The following is a 25,689-nucleotide window of genomic DNA, read 5'->3' on the forward strand; positions in this document are numbered from 1 at the left end:
CCCCGGACCCCGGTCCCCGGACCCTCCCCCGGACCCCGGACCCTCCCCCGGCCCCGGACCCCGGTCCCCGGACCCTCCCCCGGCCCCGGACCCTCCCCCGGCCCCGGACCCCGGTCCCCGGACCCTCCCCCGGCCCCGGTCCCCGGACCCCGGACCCCGGTCCCCGGACCCCGGACCCCGGACCCTCCCCCGGACCCCGGACCCTCCCCCGGCCCCGGACCCCGGTCCCCGGACCCTCCCCCGGCCCCGGACCCCGGTCCCCGGACCCTCCCCCGGCCCCGGACCCTCCCCCGGCCCCGGACCCCGGTCCCCGGACCCTCCCCCGGCCCCGGACCCCGGTCCCCGGACCCTCCCCCGGCCCCGGTCCCCGGTCCCCGGACCCTCCCCCGGCCCCGGTCCCCGGACCCTCCCCCGGCCCCGGTCCCCGGACCCCGGACCCCGGTCCCCGGACCCCGGACCCCGGACCCTCCCCCGGCCCCGGACCCCGGTCCCCGGACCCTCCCCCGGCCCCGGACCCTCCCCCGGCCCCGGACCCCGGTCCCCGGACCCTCCCCCGGCCCCGGACCCCGGTCCCCGGACCCTCCCCCGGCCCCGGTCCCCGGTCCCCGGACCCTCCCCCGGCCCCGGTCCCCGGACCCTCCCCCGGCCCCGGTCCCCGGACCCTCCCCCGGCCCCGGTCCCCGGACCCCGGACCCCGGTCCCCGGACCCCGGACCGCGGACCCTCCCCCGGTCCCGGACCCACCCCCAGCCTCGGTCCCCGGACCCACCCCCGGTCCCGGACCCCGGTCCCCGTCCCTGTCCCTGTCCCTGTCCCTGTCCCTGTCCCTGTCCCTGTCCCCGGTCCCGGACCCCGGTCCCCGTCCCTGTCCCTGTCCCTGTCCCTGTCCCTGTCCCTGTCCCCGGTCCCCGGTCCCCGGTCCCCGGTCCCCGGTCCCCGGTCCCCGGTCCCCGGTCCCCGGGCCGCTCACACCCACCTCCCCCATACCAGCCGCGGTGTTTGTGCGCCGGCCGAGCCGAGAACATCCTGTAAGGGGCGGCCCGGGCTCAGCGCTTCCTCCCCGTGACTCACAGACACCACTTCCGGCGGGGGCGGGGTCAGAGTTCAGAGAGGGGGGGCGGGGGGAGATGCGGGATGAGGGGGGGGGCTGATGGGGGGAAATGGTGGTGGGGGGTGGTGATGGGGGAGGTGATGGGCGGGTAGGTTATGGGGAGGAGCTGATGGGCTGAGGTGATGGGGGGAGTTTATGGGGTGGAGGTGATGGGGAGTAGGTGTTGGGGGTGGTGATGGGGGGAGGTGATGCGGGAGGGATGGGGGGAGGTGATGGGGGAGTTGATGGGTGTGGGTGATGGGGGGAGATGATGGGGGCCGGTGATGGGGGGGAGGGGATGGTGGGGTGATGGGGGGGAGGTAATTGGGGGGGTGATGGGGGAGGTGATGGTGGGGGGTGGTGATGGGGGAGGTGATGAGGGGAGGTTATGGTGGGGAGGTTATGGGGGGGAGCTGATGCGGGTGAGGTGATGGGGGGAGGTTATGGGGGGAGGTTATGGGGTGGAGGTGATGGGGAGTAGGTGTTGGGGGTGGTGATGGGGGGAGGTGATGCGGGGGGGATGGGGGGAGGTGATGGGGGAGTTGATGGGTGTGGGTGATGGGGGGAGATGATGGGGGCCGGTGATGGGGGGGAGGGGATGGTGGGGTGATGGGGGGGAGGTAATTGGGGGGGTGATGGGGGAGATGATGGTGGGGGGTGGTGATGGGGGAGGTGATGGGGGGATGTTATGGTGGGGAGGTTATGGGGGGGAGCTGATGCGGGTGAGGTGATGGGGGGAGGTTATGGGGGGAGGTTATGGGGTGGAGGTGATGGGGAGTAGGTGTTGGGGGAGGTTATGGGGTGGAGGTTTTGGGGGAGGTGATGGGGGAGTTGATGGGTGGGGGTGATGGGGGGAGGTGATGGGGTGTGATTGGGTGGGGTGATGGGTGAGGAGGTGATGGGGGGGAGGTGATGGGGGAGGTAATGAGGTGAGGTGATGGGGGTGGTGTTGATGGGGAGAGGTGATGGGGGGGCTGATGGGGAGGTGATGGGGGTAGATGATGGGGGTAGATGATGGGGGAGGTGATGGGGGAGGTAATGGGGGGGATGATGGGGGTGGTGATTGGGGGAGGTGACGGGGGGAGGTGATGTGGGAGTTGATGGGTGGGGGTGATGGGGGGAGGTGATTGGGGGGGTGATGGGGAGAGGTGTTGGGGGATTTGATGGCTGGGGGTGATGGGGGAGGTGATGGGGGCTGATTGGGGGTGGTGATGGGGGGAGGTCACTTGGGGGAGGTGATGGGGGAGTTGATGGGTGGGGGTGATGGGAGGGTGATGGGGGGTGATGATGGGGAGAGGTGATGGGGGGGTGATGGGTGGAGATAATGGAGGAGGTGATGGGGGGGAGCTGGGGGGAGGGAATGGTGGGAGATGATGGGGGGTGATGGGGGGGAGGTGATCGGGTGTGATGATGTGGGGAGGTGTTGGGGGGGTGATGGGGGGTAATGGGGGGCGGTGATGGTGAGGAGGTGATTGGGGCAGGTGATGGGGTGAGGTGATGGGGGAGGTGATGGGGGGAGATGATTGGGGGTGATGGGGGGGGAGGTGATGGGGGGAGATGATGGTGGGGGAGATGATGGGGGGGTGAAGGGGGGAGGTGTTGGGGGGAGGTGATGGATAGAGGTGATGGGTGTGAGGCGATTGGGGGGGTGATGGGGGAGATGATGGGGGGGAGGTGATGGGGGACATGATGGGGGGAGATGTTTGGGGGGGTGGTGATGGGGGGAGGTGATGAAGGGGTTGATGGTGGGAGGTGATGGTGGGAGGTGATGGAGGGGTGATGATGGGGGGAGGTGATGGGGGATGATGGGGGAGGTGATGGGGGGAGTTGATGGGGGAGTTGATGGGTGGGGGTGATGGGGGGAGGTGATGGGGGAGGTAATGGGGGGAGGTGATGGGCGGGTGATGATGGGGGGAGGTGATGGGTTGATGGGGCGGTGATGGGGGGAGGTGATGGGGGTGATGGGGGGCGGTGATTGTGGGGGAGATGGGGGAGATGATGGTGGGGGTGGTGATGGGGGAGGTGATGGGGGAGGTGATGGGGGAGGTGATCGGGGGAGGTGATGGGGGGAGATGATGGGGGGAGGTGATGGGGGGAGATGACGGGGGGGAGGTGATGGGGGAGATGATGGGGGAGGTGATGGGGGGGTGATGGGGGGAGGTGATGGGGGGAGGCGATGGGTGAGAGGTGATTGTGGGGGTGATGGGGGGGAGGTGATGGTGGTTGATGTGGTGAGGTGATGGGTGGGGAGGTTATCGGGGGGAGGTTATGGGGGGGAGCTGATGGGAGGGAGGTGATGGGGGGAGGTGATTGGGGGGGAGATGATGGTGGGGGTGGTGATGGGGGAGGTGATGTTGGAGGTGATGGGGGAGATGATGGGGGAGGTGATGGGGGAGATGATGGGGGAGGTGATGGTGGGAGGTGATGGGGGAGGTGATGGGGGGAGATGATGGAGGGTGATGGGGGGGAGATGATGGGGGGAGATGACGGGGGGGAGATAATGGGGGGGTGATGGGGGAGGTGATGGGGGGATGATGGGGGGAGGTGATGGGGGGGGAGTGATGGTGGGGAGGTGATGGGGGGTTGAAGGGCGGGAGGTGATGGGTGAGAGGTGATTGTGAGGTGATGGGGGAGATGATGGGGGGGAGGTGATGGGGTGTTGAAGTGGGGGAGTTGATGGGGGGGAGATGATGGGTGAGAGGTGATTGGGGGGTGATGGGGGGAGGTGTTGGGGGCTGTGATGGTGGTTGATGGGGTGAGGTGACTGGGGGAGGTGATGGGTGGGGCGGTTATGGGGGGGAGGTTATTGGGGGGGAGCTGATTGGGGGGAGTTTATGGGGGGAGGTTATGTGGGGGAGTTGATGGGGAGGAAGTGTTGGGGGTGGTGATGGGGGTGGTGATGTGGGGAGGTGATGGGGGTGTGATGTGGGGATGTGATGGGGGAGTTGATGGGTGGGGGTAATGGAGGGAGGTAATGTGGGGAGATTATGGGGGGAGGTGATGGGGGGAGGTGATGTGGGGGGTGATGATGGTGGGTGGTGATGGGGGGGTGATGGGGGAGATATTGGGGGGGAGGTGATGGGGGAGATGATGGGGGGAGGTGATGGAGGGGTGATGATGGGGGGAGGTGATGGGGGGGTGATGGGGGAGGTGATGGGGGGGTGATGGGGGGAGGTGATGAGGGAGTTGATTAGTGGGGGTGATGGGGGAGGTGATGGGGGAGGTGATGGGGGGAGGTGATGAGGTAGTTGATGGGTGGGGGTGATGGGGGAGGTGATGGGGGGGGTGATGGGTGGGGGTGATGGGGGAGGTGATTGGGGTGGTGATGGGGAGAGGTGTTGGGGGATTTGATGGCTGGGGGTGATGGGGGAGGTGATGGGGGGTGATTGGGGGTGGTGATGGGGGGAGATGATGGGGGCCGGTGATGAGGGGGATGGGATGGTGGGGTGATGGGGGGGAGGTAATTGGGGGTGGTGATGGGGGAGATGATGGTGGGGGGTGGTGATGGGCGGAGGTGATGGGGGCTGATGGGGGGAGGTGATGGGTGCGGAGGTTATGGGGGGGAACTGATGCGGGTGAGGTGATGGGGGGAGGTTATGGGGGGAGGTTATGGGGTGGAGGTGATGGGGATTAGGTGTTGGGGGAGGTTATGGGGTGGAGGTGATGGGGAGTAGGTGTTGGGGGAGGTGATGGGGGAGTTGATGGGTGGGGGTGATGGGGGGAGGTGATGGGGTGTGATTGGGCGGGGTGATGGGTGAGGAGGTGATGGGGGGAGATGATGGGGGAGGTAATGGGGTGAGGTGATGGGGGTGGTGTTGATGGGGGGAGGTGATGGGGGGCTGATGGGGAGGTGATGGGGGTAGATGATGGGGGAGGTGATGGGGAGGAGGTGATGGGGGAGATAATGGGGGAGGATGATGGGGGTGGTGATTGGGGGGAGGTGATGGGGGTGTGATGATGAGGGGAGGTGATGGGGGTGTGATGGGGGGAGATGATGGGGGGATGTGATGGGGGGGTGATGGTGGGTAGGTGATTGGGGGGGTGATGGGATAGATGATGGTGGGGGGGCTCATGGCGGGAGGTGATGGGGGAGTTGATGGGTGGGGGTGATGGGGGGGTGATGGGGGAGGAGGTGATGGAGGGAGGTAATGGAGGGAGGTAATGGGGGGAGATTATGGGGGGAGGTGATGGGGGAGATGATGGGGGGGAGGTGATGGGGGAGATGATTGGGGGAGGTGATGGAGGGGTGATGATGGGGGGAGGTGATGGGGGGTGATGGGGGGTTGATGGGGGGAGGTGATGGGGGAGTTGATGGGTGGGGGTGAAGGGGGAGGTGATGGGGGGGTGATGGGGGGAGGTGATGGGTGGGGGTGATGGGGGAGGTGATTGGGGGGGTGATGGGGAGAGGTGTTGGGGGATTTGATGGCTGGGGGTGATGGGGGAGGTGATGGGGGGTGATTGGGGGTGGTGATGGGGGGAGGTGATGGGGGGGAGGTGATGGGGGACATGATGGGGGGAGATGTTTGGGGGGGTGGTGATGGGGGGAGGTGATGAAGGGGTTGATGGTGGGAGGTGATGGTGGGAGGTGATGGGGGGGTGATGATGGGGGGAGGTGATGGGGGATGATGGGGGAGGTGATGGGGGGAGTTGATGGGGGAGTTGATGGGTGGGGGTGATGGGGGGAGGTGATGGGGGAGGTAATGGGGGGAGGTGATGGGCGGGTGATGATGGGGGGAGGTGATGGGTTGATGGGGCGGTGATGGGGGGAGGTGATGGGGGTGATGGGGGGCGGTGATTGTGGGGGAGATGGGGGAGATGATGGTGGGGGTGGTGATGGGGGAGGTGATGGGGGAGGTGATGGGGGAGGTGATCGGGGGAGGTGATGGGGGGAGATGATGGGGGGAGGTGATGGGGGGAGATGACGGGGGGGAGGTGATGGGGGAGATGATGGGGGAGATGATGGTGGGGTGATGGGGGGGAGGTGATTGGGGGGGTGATGGGGGAGGTGATGGTGGGGGGTGGTGATGGGGGAGGTGATGGTGGTTGATGTGGTGAGGTGATGGGTGGGGAGGTTATCGGGGGGAGGTTATGGGGGGGAGCTGATGGGAGGGAGGTGATGGGGGGAGGTGATTGGGGGGGAGATGATGGTGGGGGTGGTGATGGGGGAGGTGATGTTGGAGGTGATGGGGGAGATGATGGGGGAGGTGATGGGGGAGATGATGGGGGAGGTGATGGTGGGAGGTGATGGGGGAGGTGATGGGGGGAGATGATGGAGGGTGATGGGGGGGAGATGATGGGGGGAGATGACGGGGGGGAGATAATGGGGGGGTGATGGGGGAGGTGATGGGGGGATGATGGGGGGAGGTGATGGGGGGGAGTGATGGTGGGGAGGTGATGGGGGGTTGAAGGGCGGGAGGTGATGGGTGAGAGGTGATTGTGAGGTGATGGGGGAGATGATGGGGGGGAGGTGATGGGGTGTTGAAGTGGGGGAGTTGATGGGGGGGAGATGATGGGTGAGAGGTGATTGGGGGGTGATGGGGGGAGGTGTTGGGGGCGGTGATGGTGGTTGATGGGGTGAGGTGACTGGGGGAGGTGATGGGTGGGGCGGTTATGGGGGGGAGGTTATTGGGGGGGAGCTGATTGGGGGGAGTTTATGGGGGGAGGTTATGTGGGGGAGTTGATGGGGAGGAAGTGTTGGGGGTGGTGATGGGGGTGGTGATGTGGGGAGGTGATGGGGGTGTGATGTGGGGATGTGATGGGGGAGTTGATGGGTGGGGGTAATGGAGGGAGGTAATGTGGGGAGATTATGGGGGGAGGTGATGGGGGGAGGTGATGTGGGGGGTGATGATGGTGGGTGGTGATGGGGGGGTGATGGGGGAGATATTGGGGGGGAGGTGATGGGGGAGATGATGGGGGGAGGTGATGGAGGGGTGATGATGGGGGGAGGTGATGGGGGGGTGATGGGGGAGGTGATGGGGGGGGTGATGGGGGGAGGTGATGAGGGAGTTGATTAGTGGGGGTGATGGGGGAGGTGATGGGGGAGGTGATGGGGGGAGGTGATGAGGTAGTTGATGGGTGGGGGTGATGGGGGAGGTGATGGGGGGGGTGATGGGTGGGGGTGATGGGGGAGGTGATTGGGGTGGTGATGGGGAGAGGTGTTGGGGGATTTGATGGCTGGGGGTGATGGGGGAGGTGATGGGGGGTGATTGGGGGTGGTGATGGGGGAGATGATGGGGGCCGGTGATGAGGGGGATGGGATGGTGGGGTGATGGGGGGGAGGTAATTGGGGGTGGTGATGGGGGAGATGATGGTGGGGGGTGGTGATGGGCGGAGGTGATGGGGGCTGATGGGGGGAGGTGATGGGTGCGGAGGTTATGGGGGGGAACTGATGCGGGTGAGGTGATGGGGGGAGGTTATGGGGGGAGGTTATGGGGTGGAGGTGATGGGGATTAGGTGTTGGGGGAGGTTATGGGGTGGAGGTGATGGGGAGTAGGTGTTGGGGGAGGTGATGGGGGAGTTGATGGGTGGGGGTGATGGGGGGAGGTGATGGGGTGTGATTGGGCGGGGTGATGGGTGAGGAGGTGATGGGGGGAGATGATGGGGGAGGTAATGGGGTGAGGTGATGGGGGTGGTGTTGATGGGGGGAGGTGATGGGGGGCTGATGGGGAGGTGATGGGGGTAGATGATGGGGGAGGTGATGGGGAGGAGGTGATGGGGGAGATAATGGGGGAGGATGATGGGGGTGGTGATTGGGGGGAGGTGATGGGGGTGTGATGATGAGGGGAGGTGATGGGGGTGTGATGGGGGGAGATGATGGGGGGATGTGATGGGGGGGTGATGGTGGGTAGGTGATTGGGGGGGTGATGGGATAGATGATGGTGGGGGGGGCTCATGGCGGGAGGTGATGGGGGAGTTGATGGGTGGGGGTGATGGGGGGGTGATGGGGGAGGAGGTGATGGAGGGAGGTAATGGAGGGAGGTAATGGGGGGAGATTATGGGGGGAGGTGATGGGGGAGATGATGGGGGGGAGGTGATGGGGGAGATGATTGGGGGAGGTGATGGAGGGGTGATGATGGGGGGAGGTGATGGGGGGTGATGGGGGGTTGATGGGGGGAGGTGATGGGGGAGTTGATGGGTGGGGGTGAAGGGGGAGGTGATGGGGGGGTGATGGGGGGAGGTGATGGGTGGGGGTGATGGGGGAGGTGATTGGGGGGGTGATGGGGAGAGGTGTTGGGGGATTTGATGGCTGGGGGTGATGGGGGAGGTGATGGGGGGTGATTGGGGGTGGTGATGGGGGGAGGTGATGGGTGGGGCTGATGGGGGGTGATGATGGGGAGAGGTGATGGGGGGGTGATGGGTGGAGATGATGGGGGAGGTGATGGGGGGGAGCTGGGGGGAGGTAATAGTGGGAGATGATGGGGGGAGGTGATGGGGGGGAGGTAATTGGGGTGTGATGATGTGGGGAGGTGTTGGGTGGGTGATGGGGGGCGGTGATGGTGGGGAGGTGATTGGGGCAGGTGATGGGGTGAGGTGATGGGGGAGGTGATGGGGGGAGATGATTGGGGGTGATGGGGGGGGAGGTGATGGGGGGAGATGATGGTGGGGGAGATGATGGGGGGGTGAAGGGGGGGAGGTGTTGGGGGGGAGGTGATGGATAGAGGTGATGGGTGTCAGGCGATTGGGGGGGTGATGGGGGAGATGATGGAGGGGAGGTGATGGGGGACATGATGGGGGGAGATGTTTGGGGGGGAGGTGATGGAGGGGTTGATGGGGGAGGTGATGGGGGGAGGTGATGGAGGGGTTCTTGGGGGAGGTGATGGGGGGGAGGTGATGGAGGGGTGATGATGGGGGGAGGTGATGGGGGATGATGGGGGAGGTGATGGGGGAGTTGATGGGTGGGGGTGATGGGGGGAGTTGATGGGGTGTGATTGGGTGGGGTGATGGGTGAGGAGGTGATGGGGGGAGGTGATGGGGGACGTAATGGGGTGAGGTGATGGGTGTGGTGTTGATGGGGGGAGGTGATGGGGGGGCTGATGGGGAGGTGATGGGGGTAGATGATGGGGGAGGTGATGGGGGAGGTGATGGGGGAGGTAATGGGGGGGATGATGGTGGTGGTGATTGGGGGGAGGTGACGGGGGGAGGTGATGTGGGAGTTGATGGGTGGGGGTGATGGGGGAGGTGATTGGGGGGGTGATGGGGAGAGGTGTTGGGGGATTTGATGGCTGGGGGTGATGGGTGAGGTGATGGGGGGTGATTGGGGGTGGTGATGGGGGGAGGTCACTGGGGGGAGGTGATGGGGGAGTTGATGGGTGGGGGTGATGGGAGGGTGATGGGGGTGATGATGGGGAGAGGTGATGGGGGGGTGATGGGTGGAGATAATGGAGGAGGTGATGGGGGGGAGCTGGGGGGAGGGAATGGTGGGAGATGATGGGGGGTGATGGGGGGCAGGTGATCGGAGTGTGATGATGTGGGGAGGTGTTGGGGGGGGTGATGGGTAATGGGGGGCGGTGATGGTGGGGAGGTGATTGGGGCAGGTGATGGGGTGAGGTGATGGGGGAGGTGATGGGGGGAGATGATTGGGGGTGATGGGGGGGAGGTGATGGGGGGAGATGATGGTGGGGGAGATGATGGGGGGGGTGAAGGGGGGTGGTGTTGGGGGCGAGGTGATGGATAGAGGTGATGGGTGTGAGGCGATTGGGGGGGTGATGAGGGAGATGATTGGGGGGAGGTGATGGGGGACATGATGCGGGGAGATGTTTGGGGGGGTGGTGATGGGGGGAGGTGATGAAGGGGTTGATGGGGGAGGTGATGGGGGGGTGATGATGGGGGGAGGTGATGGGGGGAGTTGATGGGGGAGTTGATGGGTGGGGGTGATGGGGGGAGGTGATGGGGGAGGTAATGGGGGGAGGTGATGGGTGGGTGATGATGGGGGGAGGTGATGGGTTGATGGGGCGGTGATGGGGGGAGGTGATGGGGGTGATGGGGGGAGGTGATTGTGGGGAGATGGGGGAGATGATGGTGGGGGTGGTGATGGGGGAGGTGATGGGGGAGATGATGGGGGAGGTGATGGGGGGAGATGATGGGGGGAGGTGATGGGGGGGAGGTGATGGGGGGAGATGATGGAGGGGAGGTGATGGGGGAGGTGATGGGGGGGTGATGGGGGGAGGTGATGGGGGGGAGGCGATGGGTGAGAGGTGATTGTGGGGGTGATGGGGGGGGAGATGATGGGGGGGAGGTGATGGTGGTTGATGGGGTGAGGTGATGGGTTGGGAGGTTATCGGGGGGAGGTTATGGGGGGAGCTGATGGGAGGGAGGTGATGGGTGGGGAGGTTATCGGGGGGAGGTTATGGGGGGAGCTGATGGGAGGGGGGTGATGGGGGGAGGTTATGGGGAGAGGTTATGGGGGGAGGTAATGGGGAGGAATTGTTGGGGGTGATGATGGAGGTGGTGATCGAGGGAGGTGATGGGGGGGTGATGGGGGAGTTGATGGCTGGGGAGCTGATGGGGGAGGTAATGGGGGAGATGATTGGGGGAGGTGATGGGGGGGATGTAATGGGCGGGTGATGATGGGGGGAGGTGATGGGGGGTGATGGGGGTGTGATTGGGGGAGTTTATGGGGGGAGGTTATGGGGGGAGGTGTTTGGGGTGGTGATGGGGGAAGGTGATGGGGGGGTGATAGGGGGAGATGGTTGGGGGAGTTGATGTGTGGGGGTTCTGGGGGAGGTGATTGGGGAGGTGATGGAGGGTGATTGCGGGGGGTGATGGGGGAAGAGGTGATGGGGGGGGAGGTGATCAGGGTGGTAATGGGGGGAGATGATGGGGGGCGGGGATGGGGGGGTGGTGATGGGGGGTGATGATGGGGGAGGTGATGGAGGGTGATGGGGGGAGATGATAGGGGGAGGTGACGGGGGGGGTGATGGGGGTGCTGATGGGGGGAGATGATGGTGGGGGTGGTGATGGGGGAGGTGATGGGGGGAGGTGATGGGTGGGTAGGTTATGGGGGGGAGCTGATGGGCTGAGGTGATGGGGGGAGTTTATGGGGGGAGGTTATGGGGTGGAGGTGATGGGGAGTAGGTGTTGGGGGTGGTGATGGGGGGAGGTGATGCAGGGGGGATGGGGGGAGGTGATGTGGGAGTTGATGGGGGGAGATGATGGGGGCCGGTGATGGGGGGAGGGGATGGTGGGGTGATGGGGGGGAGGTAACTTGGGGGGGGTGATGGGGGAGATGATGGTTGGGGGTGGTGATGGGGGGAGGTGATGGGTGAGAGGTGATTGCGGGGGTGATGGGGGGAGATGAATGGGGGGGAGGTGATGGGCGGAGATGATGAGGAGGGAGGTGATGCGGGGAGATGTTGCGGGGAGAGGTGATGGGGGGAGGTGATGGAGGGGGTGATGGGGGAGGTGATGGGGGGAGGTGATGGGGGTGATGGGGCGGTGTTGATGGGGGGTTGAAAGGGCGTAGGTGATGGGGGGAGATGATGGGGGGAGGTGATGGGGGAGATAATGGGGTGTGATGGCGGGGAGGTGATGGGGCGGAGGTGATGGGGAGAAGTGATGGTGGGGGGAGGTGATATGGGGGGGTGATGGGGGGAAGGTGATAGGGGAGTTGATGGGGGGGTAGGTGATGGGGGAAGGTGATGGGGCGTGTAATGGGGGGGAGGTGATGGGGAGGTGACACGGGTAGGTGATGGGGGGAGGTGATGGGGGTGATGTGATGGGGGGAGGTGATGGGGGGAGGTGATGGGGGAGTTGATGGAGGGGTGATGGGCGGTGATGGGGGGAGGTGAGCTTATGTTGGGGAGATGATTGGGGGGTGTGATGGGGGGGAGGTGATGGGGGTGAGGTGAAGGGGGGAGGTGATTGGGGGCGGTGATGGTGGGGAGGAGGTGAGGTGGGGAGGTGATGTAGGAGATGGTGGGGAGGTGATGGGGGTTGGGGTGATGGGGGGGTGATGGGATGATGGGGGGGAGGTGATGGGGGAGGTGATGGGGGAGATAATGGGGGGTGATGGGGGAGGTGATGGGGTGTGATGGCGGGGAGGTGATGGGGCGGAGGTGATGGGGGGAGGTGATGGGGGGGGAGGTGATATGGGGGGGTGATGGTGGGGAGGTGATAGTGGAGTTGATGGGGGGGTAGGTGATGGGGGAGGTGATGGGGCGTGTAATGGGGGGGAGGTGATGGGGAGGTGACACGGGTAGGTGATGGGCGGAGGTGATGGGGGTGAAGTGATGGGGGGAGGTGATGGGGGGGAGGTGATGGGGGGAGGTGATAGGGGGAGGTGATGGGGGGGTGATGGGGGGGAGGTGATGGGGGAGTTGATGGGGGGGAGGTGAGCTGATGGTGGGGAGATGATTGGGGGGTGTGATGGGGGGGAGGTGATGGGGGGGAGGTGATGGGGGGAGGTGATTGGGGGAGGTGATGGAGGGGGTGAGGTGTGGGGGGGAGGTGATGTAGGAGATGGTGGGGAGGTGATGGGGAGGTGTGGTCATGGTGGGGTGATGGGATGATGGGGAGGAGGTGATGGGGGGGTGATGGGGGAGGTGATGGGGGAGATAATGGGGGGTGATGGGGGAGGTGATGGGGTGTGATGGCGGGGAGGTGATGGGGCGGAGGTGATGGGGGGAGGTGATGGGGGGGAGGTGATATGGGGGGTGATGGGGGGGAGGTGACAGGGGAGTTGATGGGGGGTAGGTGATGGGGGGAGGTGATGGGGCGTGTAATGGGGGGAGGTGATGGGGAGGTGACACGGGTAGGTGATGGGGGGGAGGTGATGGGGGTGAAGTGATGGGGGGAGGTGATGGGGGGGAGGTGATGGGGGGATGTGATAGGGGGAGGTGATGGGGGGAGGTGATGGGGGAGGTGATGGGGGGGTGATGGGGGGAAGGTGACATGGGTAGGTGATGGGGGGGAGTTGATGGGGGTGAGGTGATGGGGGAGGTGATGGGGGGGTGATGGGGGGGAGGTGATGGGGGAAGTTGATGGGCGGTGATGGGGGGGAGGTGAGCTGATGGTGGGGAGATGATTGGGGGGTGTGATGGGGGGTAGGTGATGGGGGTGAGGTGATGGGGGGCGGTGATTGGGGGAGGTGATGGTGGGGGGGAGGTGATGGGGGGAAGTGAGGGGGGGAGGTGATGGAGGAGATGGTGGGGAGGTGATGGGGGGGTGGGGTGATGGGGGGGTGATGGGATGATGGGGGGGAGGTGATGGGGGTGATCGGGGAGGTGATGGGATGATGGGGGCGGAGGTGATGGGTGATGTTATTTGGAGATTATGGGGGGGGTGATGGGGGGGAGTTGATGGGGGGAGGTGATGGGTGGGAGATGATGGGGGGAGGTGATAGGGGAGGTGATGGAGGGAGGTGATGGGGGGTAGGTGATGGGGGAGTTGATGGTGGGGTGATGGGCGGTGATGCGGGGGAGGTGAGCTGATGGTGGGGAGATGATTGGGGGGTGTGATGATGGGGAGGTGATGGGGGTGAGGTGATGGGGGTGAGGTGATGGGGGGAGGTGATTGGGGGAGGTGATGGTGGGGGGGAGGTGAGGGGGAGAGGTGATGTAGGAGATGGTGGGGAGGTGATGGGGAGTGGGGTGATGGGGGGGTGATGGGATGATGGGGGGGAGGTGATGGGGGGGAGGTGATGGGGGGGTGATGGGGGAGGTGATGGGGGAGATAATGGGGGGTGATGGGGGAGGTGATGGGGTGTGATGGCGGGGAGGTGATGGGGCGGAGGTGATGGGGGGAGGTGATGGGGGGGGAGGTGATATGGGGGGGTGATGGGGGGGAGGTGATAGGGGAGTTGATGGGGGGGTAGGTGATGGGGGGAGGTGATGGGGCGTGTAATGGGGGGGAGGTGATGGGGAGGTGACACGGGTAGGTGATGGGCGGAGGTGATGGGGGGAAGTGATGGGGGGGAGGTGATGGGGGGAGGTGATGGGGGAGGTGATGGGGGGGTGATGGGGGGTAGGTGATGGGGGTGTTGATGGGGCGGTGATGGGCGTTGATGGGGGGGAGGTGAGCTGATGGTGGGGAGATGATTGGGGGGTGTGATGGGGGGGAGGTGATGGGGGGGAGGTGATGGGGGAAGTTGATGGGGGGTGATGGGGGGGAGGTGATGGGGGGGTGATGGGGGGTAGGTGATGGGGGTGTTGATGGGGTGGTGATGGGCGTTGATGGGGGGGAGGTGAGCTGATGGTGGGGAGATGATTGGGGGGTGTGATGGGGGGGAGGTGATGGGGGAAGTTGATGGGGGGTGATGGGGGGGAGGTGAGCTGATGGTGGGGTGATGATGGGGGGGAGGGGATGGGGGTGAGGTGATGGGGGGAGGTGATTGGGGGAGGTGATGGTGGGGGGGAGGTGAGGGGGGGATGTGATGGGGGGAGGTGATAGGGGAGGTGATGGGGAGATGACACGGGTAGGTGATGGGGGGAGGTGATGGGGGGAGGTGATGGGGGTGAAGTGATGGGGGGAGGTGATGGGGGGGAGGTGATGGGGGGAGGTGATGGGGCGTGTAATGGGGGGGAGGTGATGGGGAGATGACACGGGTAGGTGATGGGGGGAGGTGATGGGGGTGAAGTGATGGGGGGAGGTGATGGGGGGGGAGGTGATATGGGGGATGTTATTTGGAGATTATGGGGGGAGGTGATTGGGGGGGAGTTGATGGGGAGAGGTGATGGGTGGGAGATGATGGGGGGAGGTGATGGGGGGATGTGATGGGGGGAGGTGATAGGGGAGGTGATGGGGAGATGACACGGGTAGGTGATGGGGGGGAGGTGATGGGGGTGAAGTGATGGGGGGAGGTGATGGGGGGGAGGTGATGGGGGGAGGTGATAGGAGGAGGTGATGGGGGGGAGGTGATGGGGGGAGGTGATGGGGGAGGTGATGGGGGGGTGATGGGGGGGAGGTGACATGGGTAGGTGATGGGGGGGTGTTGATGGGGGTGAGGTGATGGGGGAGGTGATGGGGGGGAGGTGATGGGGGGAGGTGATGGGGGGGTGATGGGGGGGAGGTGACGGGGGAAGTTGATGGGGGGTGATGGGGGGGAGGTGATCTGATGGTGGGGAGATGATTGGGGGGTGTGATGGGGGAGAGGGGATGGGGGTGAGGTGATGGGGGGAGGTGATTGGGGGAGGTGATGGTGGGGGGAAGGTGATGGGGGGTGGTGAGGGGGGGGAGGTGATGGGGGGGAGGTGATGGGGGGGTGATGGGGGAGGTGATGGGGGGGAGGTGATGGGGGGGAGGTGATGGGGGGAGGTGATGGGGGGGTGATGGGGGGGAGGTGACGGGGGAAGTTGATGGGGGGTGATGGGGGGGAGGTGATCTGATGGTGGGGAGATGATTGGGGGGTGTGATGGGGGGGAGGGGATGGGGGTGAAGTGATGGGGGGAGGTGATGGGGGGGAGGTGATGGGGGGGGTGATGGGGGAGGTGATGGGGGGGTGATGGGGGGGAGGTGACATGGGTAGGTGATGGGGGGGTGTTGATGGGGGTGAGGTGATGGGGGAGGTGATGGGGGGGAGGTGATGGGGGGAGGTGATGGGGGGAGGTGATGGGGGGGAGGTGATGGGGGGAGGTGATGGGGGGGTGATGGGGGGAGGTGACGGGGGAAGTTGATGGGGGGTGATGGGGGGAGGTGAGCTGATGGTGGGGAGATGATTGGGGGGTGTGATGGGGGGTAGGGGATGGGGGTGAGGTGATGGGGGGAGGTGATTGGGGGAGGTGATGGTGGGGGGAAGGTGATGGGGGGAAGTGAGGGGGGGAGGTGATGGAGGAGATGGTGGGGAGGTGATGGGGGGGAGGTGATGGGGGGGGTGATGGGGGAGGTGATGGGGGATGATGGGGGGGAGGTGACATGGGTAGGTGATGGGGGGAGGTGATGGGGGTGAAGTGATGGGGGGAGGTGATGGGGGGGAGGTGATGGGGGGAGGTGATAGGAGGAGGTGATGGGGGGGTGATGGGGGGAGGTGATGGGGGAGGTGATGGGGGGGTGATGGGGGGGAGGTGACATGTGTAGGTGATGGGGGGGTGTTGATGGGGGTGAGGTGATGGGGGAGGTGATGGGGGGAGGTGATGGGGGGGTGATGGGGGGGAGGTGACGGGGGAAGTTGATGGGGGGTGATGGGGGGTGATGGGGGGGAGGTGAGCTGATGGTGGGGAGATGATTGGGGGGTGTGATGGGGGGGAGGGGATGGGGGTGAGGTGATGGGGGGGAGGTGATTGGGGGGTGTGATGGGGGGGAGGGGATGGGGGTGAGGTGATGGGGGGAGGTGATTGGGGGAGGTGATGGTGGGGGGAAGGTGATGGGGGGTGGTGATGGGGGGTAGGTGATGGTGGGGGGAAGGTGATGGGGGGTGGTGAGGGGGGAGGTGATGGAGGAGATGGTGGGGAGGTGATGGGGTGGGGTGATGGGGGGGTGATGGGATGATGGGGGGGAGGTGATGGGGGGTTGTGATGGGGGGTAGGTGATGGGGTGAGGATGGGGGCGGAGGTGATGGGGGATGTTATTTGGAGATTATGGGGGGAGGTGATGGGTGGGAGCTGATGGGGGGAGGTGATGGGGGGATGTGATGGGGGGAGGTGATAGGGGAGGTGATGGAGGAAGGTGATGGGGGGGTAATGGGGGGGAGGTGACTGGGGGGTGATGGCGGGTGGTGCTGGAGAGGGTAATGGGGGGGAGGTAACCGGGGGCTGATGGGGGGAGATGATGGGGAGATGATGGCGGGGAGGAGATGGGGGGCGTGATCGGGGGACGTGATGTGGGGGGTAATTGGGGCGAGGTGACCGGGGGAGTGATGGGGTGGGAGGTGAGGGGGGGAGGTGATGGGGGGGGGTGGTGATGGCGGGGAGGTTACCGGGGGGTGATGGGGGGAGGTGAGGGGGGAAGTTGATGGGGGGAGGTGATGGGGGAGGTGATGGGGGCAGGTGATGGGGGGGAGGTGATATGGGGGGAGATAATGGGGGAGGTGATAGGGAGGTGATGGGGGGAGGTGAATGGGGGGTGATGAGGGGGTAATGGGTGGTGTTGGGGAGGGGGTGATGGGGGAGGTGATGGGGGGAGGTGATGGGGGGGGGAGCTGATGTGGGGGTGTGATGGGGGGAGGTGATAGGGGAGGTGATGGGGGGGTAGGTGATGGGGCGTGTAATGGGGGGGAGATGATGGGAGGGAGGTGATGGGGGGGTGATGGGGGGGAGGTGATGGGGGAGGTGATGGGGGGGAGGTGATGGGGGGGAGGTGATGGGGGGAGGTGATGGGGGGGTGATGGGGGGGAGGTGACGGGGGAAGTTGATGGGGGGTGATGGGGGGGAGGTGATCTGATGGTGGGGAGATGATTGGGGGGTGTGATGGGGGGGAGGGGATGGGGGTGAAGTGATGGGGGGAGGTGATGGGGGGGAGGTGATGGGGGGGGTGATGGGGGAGGTGATGGGGGGGTGATGGGGGGGAGGTGACATGGGTAGGTGATGGGGGGGTGTTGATGGGGGTGAGGTGATGGGGGAGGTGATGGGGGGGAGGTGATGGGGGGAGGTGATGGGGGGAGGTGATGGGGGGGAGGTGATGGGGGGAGGTGATGGGGGGAGGTGATGGGGGGGTGATGGGGGGAGGTGACGGGGGAAGTTGATGGGGGGTGATGGGGGGAGGTGAGCTGATGGTGGGGAGATGATTGGGGGGTGTGATGGGGGGTAGGGGATGGGGGTGAGGTGATGGGGGGAGGTGATTGGGGGAGGTGATGGTGGGGGGAAGGTGATGGGGGGTGGTGAGGGGGGAGGTGATGGAGGAGATGGTGGGGAGGTGATGGGGGGGTGAGGTGATGGGGGAGGTGATGGGGGGGTGATGGGGGGGAGGTGATGGGGGGGAGGTGATGGGGGGGGTGATGGGGGAGGTGATGGGGGGGTGATGGGGGGGAGGTGACATGGGTAGGTGATGGGGGGGTGTTGATGGGGGTGAGGTGATGGGGGAGGTGATGGGGGGAGGTGATGGGGGGAGGTGATGGGGGGGTGATGGGGGGAGGTGACGGGGGAAGTTGATGGGGGGTGATGGGGGGGAGGTGAGCTGATGGTGGGGAGATGATTGGGGGGTGTGATGGGGGGGAGGGGATGGGGGTGAGGTGATGGGGGGAGGTGATTGGGGGAGGTGATGGTGGGGGGAAGGTGATGAGGGGTGGTGAGGGGGGAGGTGATGGGGGTGAAGTGATGGGGGGAGGTGATGGGGGGGAGGTGATGGGGGGAGGTGATAGGAGGAGGTGATGGGGGGGTGATGGGGGGAGGTGATGGGGGAGGTGATGGGGGGGTGATGGGGGGGAGGTGACATGTGTAGGTGATGGGGGGGTGTTGATGGGGGTGAGGTGATGGGGGAGGTGATGGGGGGGTGATGGGGGGGAGGTGACGGGGGAAGTTGATGGGGGGTGATGGGGGGTGATGGGGGGGAGGTGAGCTGATGGTGGGGAGATGATTGGGGGGTGTGATGGGGGGGAGGGGATGGGGGTGAGGTGATGGGGGGGAGGTGATTGGGGGGTGTGATGGGGGGGAGGGGATGGGGGTGAGGTGATGGGGGGAGGTGATTGGGGGAGGTGATGGTGGGGGGAAGGTGATGGGGGGTGGTGAGGGGGGAGGTGATGGAGGAGATGGTGGGGAGGTGATGGGGGGGTGGGGTGATGGGGGGGTGATGGGATGATGGGGGGGAGGTGATGGGGGGTTGTGATGGGGGGTAGGTGATGGGGTGAGGATGGGGGCGGAGGTGATGGGGGATGTTATTTGGAGATTATGGGGGGAGGTGATGGGTGGGAGATGATGGGGGGATGTGATGGGGGGAGGTGATAGGGGAGGTGATGGAGGAAGGTGATGGGGGGGTAATGGGGGGGAGGTGACTGGGGGGTGATGGCGGGTGGTGATGGAGAGGGTAATGGGGGGGAGGTAACCGGGGGCTGATGGGGGGAGATGATGGGGGAGATGATGGCGGGGAGGAGATGGGGGGCGTGATCGGGGGACGTGATGTGGGGGGTAATTGGGGCGAGGTGACCGGGGAGTGATGGGGTGGGAGGTGAGGGGGGGAGGTGATGGGGGGGGGTGGTGATGGCGGGGAGGTTACCGGGGGGTGATGGGGGGAGGTGAGGGGGGAAGTTGATGGGGGGAGGTGATGGGGGAGGTGATGGGGGCAGGTGATGGGGGGGAGGTGATATGGGGGGAGATAATGGGGGAGGTGATAGGGAGGTGATGGGGGGAGGTGAATGGGGGGTGATGAGGGGGTAATGGGTGGTGTTGGGGAGGGGGTGATGGGGGAGGTGATGGGGGGAGGTGATGGGGGGGGAGCTGATGTGGGGGTGTGATGGGGGGAGGTGATAGGGGAGGTGATGGGGGGGTAGGTGATGGGGCGTGTAATGGGGGGGAGATGATGGGAGGGAGGTGATGGGGGGGTGATGGGGGGGAGGTGATGGGGGGAGGTGATAGGGGGAGTTGATGGGGAGAGTTGATGGGGGGCGGTGATGCGGGGGAGGTGATAGGGGGAGGTGATGGGGCGTGTGATGGGTGGGAGATGACAGGGGTGAGGTGATGGGGGAGGTGATGGGGGGGAGGTGATGGGGGAGGTGATTGGGGGGTGATGGGGGGGAGTTGATGGGGGGGTGATGGGGGGCGGTGACGGGGGGGAGGTGAGCTGATGGTGGGGAGATGATTGGGGGGTGTGATGGGGGGGAGGTGATGTTGGGGTGATGGGGGCGAGGTGATGGGGGTAGGTGATTGGGGGAGGTGATGGTTGAGGGGAGGTGATGGGAGGAGGTGAGGGGGGAGGGGATGGGGGGGAGGTGAGCTGATGGTGGGGAGATGATTGGGGGGAGGTGATTGGGGGAGGTGATGGGGGGGTGATGGGGGCGAGGTGATGGGGGGAGGTGATTGGGGGAGGTGATGGTTGGGGGGAGGTGATGGGAGGAGGTGAGGGGGGAGGGGATGGGGGGGAGGTGATGTGGGGGAGGTGAGGGGGGAGGTGATGGGGGGGAGGTGATGGGGGGCAGGTGAGGGGGGAGGTGATGGGGGAGGTGATGGGGGGGAGGTGAGGGGGGAAGTGATTGGGTGGGAGGTGAGGGGGAGATGATGGGGGGGAGGTGATGGGGGAGGTGATGGGCGGAGGTGATGAGGGAGAGGTGATGGGGGAGATGAAGGAGTCAAGATGTTGGAAGAAGGATGTGGTGTGGGGCAATAGATTGGAGTGTGGGTAAGAGTGTGGGTGTAGTTGTTGGGGGGGAAAAAGTGGGTGGGAGTGGGCGAAAGATGGGGGGAAGGAAGATGGGTGTGAAAGATGGGGTCGGACGAAGATGGTAGGGGGAATGGGGGTGTGGGAAAGTTGGGGGTAGGCGTAGGAGGAGTGGGTTGGTGAAAAATGTGGGGGCGAGGTGTTGAAAGATGAGGGGAGGGAGTGGGCGATAAGATGGCGGGAGGGGGAAAGATTGGGGGTAGGTAGGGGGGACCAGGGGGAAGGATAGGAGGTGTGGGCTGGGGGGAAAGATGGGGGGGTGGCTGGGAGCAAAAGACAAAGGGGAGGCGCTGGTGGGGAAAGATAAGGGTGGAAGATGGGGGCAACATAGGGAGAGGAGAGAAAGATGGGGAGGGGAAGAAAATTGAGGAGGGGGACAGATGGGGAGGGGTGAAGGAGGGGCGAGGGAGTTGGGGAGGGTGAAAGATGGGGTTAGGGTGGTGGAATGATGAAAGATGAGGTTTGGGGGGTGAAAGAGAGAGGTGAGGGTGAAAGGTGGGGTGTGGGTGGGTGAGAGGTGGGGACGGGGGGGTGAAATATGGGGGTTGGGGGTGAAAGACGGGGTGTTGAGTGGAAGGTTGGGGGAAGGGGGAAAGTTAGGGAGGGGGAAATATTGGGTCGGGGCGAAGGAGGGGGTGTGGTGAAAGATGGGGGAGGGAGATTGGGGATGAAAGATGGGGAGGGGGTTGGGGTGTGAAAGATGGGTGTGAAGGGTGGGGGGGTGTGAAAGATGGGGAAGGGGGAGATGGGTGGCAGAGTTGACATGGGAAAATGATCAGGGGAGAGATAATGGGGGGAGGATGATGGGGGAGGAGGTGATAGGGACAAAGATAATGATGGGAAAGGTGGGCCAGGAAAGATGATGGTGTAAAATGATGTCGGGGGAGAAGATGATGGAGGGGGATGATCGTGTTGGGGGAAAGATGATGGGGGGAAGATGATGGTGGGGTGGAAAATGATGGTGGGGGGAAAGATGATGAGGGGGGAGATGATGGTGGGGGGTAGATGAAAGTGATGGGGGAAAGATGATGGTGGGGATGTGAACGAGGATGGTCGGGGTGAGGATGATGATGGGGAGGGGGAAAGATGGGGGAGGGGGGAAGATGTGGGGAGGGGGAAAAATGCAGGAGGGGGAAGATGGGGGGGAAATATCTTGGGAGGGGGAAAGATGGAGGTGGGAGTAAGGTGGGGTGGGGGAAAGATGGGGGTAGGGGGGAGGTGAAAGAGAGGGTTGAAAGATGGGTGAGGGAAAATGATGGGGGAGGGGAAAAGTTGGGGAAAGGGGGAAAGATGGGGGTGGAGAATAGATGGGGAGGAGGGTCGATGGGGGAGGGGGAAGGATGGGGAGGAGGAAATATGGAGTGGGGGGGGAAATGGGGGTAGTGGGAAGGAGGGGAGAGAAATGGGGGAGGGGAAATATAAACAATATGTGGGGCTGAAAAATGGGGGGAGGGGGTGGGTGTTGAAAGATGGGGGTTGGGAATGATGGGGAGGGAGCTGGGGGTTTGAAAGATGGGGGGTGGATGGTGAAAGATGGGGGGTTGGGTGAAGATGGGGAGTGGGGAGGTGAAAGTTGGGATGGGGAGTGGGGAGGTGAAAGTTGGGATGGGGAGTGGGGAGGTGAAAGTTGGGATGGGGAGTGGGGAGGTGAAAGTTAGGATGGGGAGTGGGGAGGTGAAAGATGCGAGGAGGGGTGGGGGTGAAAAATGGGGGTGGTGGTGAAAGATGAGAGAGGGGGAAAGATGTGGAAGGGGGAATGATGGGGAGGGGTGAAGGTGAAAGATGGTGCAGGGGTGGGGGGAGGATGGATGGGGGAGGGAGTAAAGATGGGGGTGGGACATGGAAAGATGTGGGTGGGTTGTGGAAAAATGGGTATCGGTGGGAAAGATGGATGTGGGGCGGGGGGAAAGATGAGGGAAGGATCTGCGGGTTAGAAGGAGGTGGGAAGATGGGGAAAAGGGGAAAAGATAGTGGGGGGTGGGTTCAGGGGAATGATGGGGGAGGGGTCTGCGGGCGAAGATGAAGGGTGGGGGGAAAGATGGGGGGATGGTGGGGGGAAAGATAGCACGATGGGGAGGAGGTGGGAGGGTGATGGTGGAAATTTGGTGACAGAGAGATGGGGAGGGAGGAAGATGGGGGCAATAGGGGAAAGATGGGATGGGGAAGATAAGGCAGGAGGTGGGGGAGAAAATGGCAGCAGAGATTGGGGAGAAGATGGCAGGGGTGGGAGGAAGATGGGGGCGGGGGAAGATGGGGGGAAGATAGGGTTGGGGAAGATGGGAGGGGGCTGGGGGAAAGATGGGGAGGGGGAAGATGAAGAGTGGTGGGAAGAGGGGGGTGAGGGCAAAGATGGGGGAGTGGCAAATGGGGAGGAGGGGCGGGTAGGGAAAGATAGGGGTGGGGAAAGGGGAGGGGGAAGAGGTGGGGGATAGGATGAAGGATGGGGGTGGGGGCTTGGGGAAAGATGGGAGAGGAGAAAGATGTAGGGAGGGGAGAAAGATGTGCGGGGAAATGGGGGAGGGGGAAAGATGGGTGAAGGAGGGAGGTGGGAGGGAAATGGGGGAGGGTGGTGGGTGGTGTGATAGGTGGGGGTGAAAGATGGGGGCTGGGGGATGAAAGATGGGGGCTGGGGGGTGAAAGATGGGGGCTGGGGGGTGAAAGATGGGGGAGGGTGTGGAGGGTGAAAGATGGGATGGGAGGTGAAAGATGGGGAATGGAGTGTGGGGAGAGGGATGGGGGAAAGGGAAAGATGGATGGGGCGGGGTGAAAATTAGATGGGGGAAAGATGGGGAACGGAGTGTAGGGAGAGGGATCGGGGAAATTTGGTGACAGAGAGATGGGGAGGGAGGAAGATGGGGGCAATAGGGGGAAGATAGGAAGGGGAAGATAAGGCAGGAGGTGGGGGAGAAAATGGCAGCAGAGATTGGGGAGAAGATGGCAGGGATGGGGGGAAGATGGAGGAGGGGGAAGATGGGGAGGAAGATAGGGTTGGGGGAAGATTGGGGGGATCCTGGGAGGGGGCTGGGGGAAAGATGGGGTGGGGGGAGATGAAGGGTGTGGGAAGAGGGGGTGAGGGCAAAGATGAGGGAGTGGCAAATGGGGAGGAGGGGCGGGTAGGGAAAGATGGGGTGGGGAAGGGGGGAAAGATGGGGGTGGGGGGAAAGATAGGAGTGGGGAGGGAGATAGGGGATGGGGGAAAGATAGCGGGTCAGGGGGAAAATAGGGGATGGGAGGTAGAGATAGGGGTGAAGAGAATGGTGGGGTGGGATGTTGGGGGCGGGTGAAGATGGGGTGGGGGGTGATGGGGGAGAAAAATGGTGGGGGGGAGAAAGATTGGGGAGGGTGGGGGGAGGGGGAAAGATGAGGGGAGGGGTGGGGAGGAGGGGGCTGGGTGGGGAAAGATGGGGAGGGGAGTTAGGGGGGAAAGGTGGGGGCGGGGGAGAAAGATGGGGATGTGGGTAGTGGTGGGGCTGAGGTGGGCAAAAGATCGGGAGAAGGACAATGGGTGGAAAAGATGTGGTGGGGGAAAGATGGGGTGAGGGGAGATGGGGGTGGGGGAAAGATGGGGTGAGGGGAGATGGGGGTGGGGGAAAGATGGGGTGAGGGGAGATGGGGGTGGGGGAAAGATGGGGTGAGGGGAGATGGGGGTGGGGGGAAAGATGGGGTGGGGGAGATGGGGGTGGGGGAAAGATGGGGTGAGGGGAGATGGGGGCTGGGGGAAAGGTGGGGTGGGGGAGATGGGGGTGGGGGGAAAGATGGGGTGAGGGGAGATGGGGGCTGGGGGAAAGATGGGGTGAGGGGAGATGGGGCTGGGGGAAAGATGGGGTGAGGGGAGATGGGGTGGGGGAAAGATGGGGTGAGGGGAGATGGGGGCTGGGGGAAAGATGGGGTGAGGGGAGATGGGTGTGAGGGGAAAGATGGGGTGAGGGGAGATGGGGGTGGGTGGAAGATGGGGTGAGGGGAGATGGGGGCTGGGGGAAAGATGGGGTGAGGGGAGATGGGGGTGGGGGAAAGATGGGGTGAGGGGAGATGGGGGTGGGGGGAAGATGGGTGTGGTGTTTAAGAGGGGTGGGGAGGAAAGATGTGAAAGGGGGTAAGATGGGGAGGGGTGAAGGAGCGCGGTGGAGGTGAAAGTTTGGGAGGAAGGTGAGGGGTGAAAGATGGTGGGAGGGGTGGGAGTGAAAGATAGGGGTGGGAGGCAAGATGGGGGAAGGGGAAAGATGGGGGAGGGGTGAAGGAGGGGAGTGGAGGTGAAAGATGGGGGTGGGGGACTAGATAGGGGTGGAGGGGAAAGCGGAGTGTTGGGGGGCAAGCTGGGAGAGGGGTTTGCAGGTTAGAAGGGCCGGAAGATGGGGATTGTGGTGGGGGGAGATGGGAGGAGGGGTCTGGGGGCAAAGATGGGGGGGTGGTGGAGGGTGATGGGGTAAATATGGTGGCAGAGAGGATGATGGGGCATGGGGGTTGGGGAAAGTAGTGGGGAGGGGGTTGGGGGGAAAGAAATGTCGGGGGGAAGATAGGGGTGGGGGTAAATGAGGGTAGGGGGAAGATGGGAGGGGCTGGGGGAAAGATGGGGAAGGGGTGAAGGCAAAGATGGTGGATGGAAAATGGGGAGGAGGGGCTGAGCAAGGAAAGATGGAGGTGAGGGAAAAGATGGGAGGAGGGGTGAAGGAGGGGAGTGGAGGTGAAAGATGGGGGTGAGGGAAAAGATGGGAGGAGGGGTGAAAGATAGAGGGGCGGGGGAAGGATAGGGGGTGGGCAGTAGGGGAGAGATAGGGGATGCGGGAGATAGCGGATAATGGGGAAGATGGGTGGGGGACAGAGATAGGGATGGGGGGAATGGTGGAGTGGGAAGATGAGGATGGGGGAGGGAAGTTAGGGGGGTTTGGGGGAGGGGGTGGGAGGGAAGGTTGGGTGTGGGGGAAGACAGGGAGGGGGTTTGGAGAAAATATAAGGGGTGAGGACGAGATAGGGCTGGGGGGAAGATAGGTGGTGGGGGAAAATAGGGGGTGAGGGGAGGATAGGGGATTACGGAGAAGATAGGTGTATGAGGAGGGATGGGGGTATGGGGGAGAGATAGGGGTGGCAGGAATGGTATGGTGGGAAGATGGCGATGGGGGAAAAAATGGTGGGGAGGGGGTGGGGGAAGATGTGGGGGAGGGGGTGGGCGGAAAGATTGGGGTGGGGGGGAAATAGGGGATGAGCTGGAAGATGGGGTGGAGGGAGAGATGGGAGGGAGGGTTGGGGGTGAAAGATAAGGGGAGGGGGTGGGGAGAAGATGGCAAAGGGATGGGGGAAGATTGTGGATGTGCTGAGAGATGGGGGTGGTGGGGGGAGATAAGAGGTGCGGGAAAGATAGTGGAGGGA

The 25,689-nt window shown here is 64.4% G+C and overlaps 1 protein-coding gene across 1 annotated transcript in view; it reads right to left on the minus strand.

Moving 5' to 3' along the window:
• Window positions 1-1,071, minus strand: part of LOC121270059 (pleckstrin homology domain-containing family O member 1-like) — a 68,050-nt gene extending 66,979 nt beyond the window's left edge. The window contains exon 1 of the mRNA XM_041175388.1: window positions 976-1,071. Within this exon, the coding sequence (XP_041031322.1) occupies window positions 976-984 (9 nt within the window). The 5' untranslated portion in view covers window positions 985-1,071. The remainder of the gene's footprint in view (window positions 1-975) is intronic.
• Between the last annotated feature and the right edge of the window lie 24,618 nt (window positions 1,072-25,689).

The sequence above is a fragment of the Carcharodon carcharias genome, chromosome 26, assembly GCF_017639515.1.
Source record: "Carcharodon carcharias isolate sCarCar2 chromosome 26, sCarCar2.pri, whole genome shotgun sequence".
Taxonomy (NCBI): Eukaryota; Metazoa; Chordata; class Chondrichthyes; order Lamniformes; family Lamnidae; genus Carcharodon; species Carcharodon carcharias.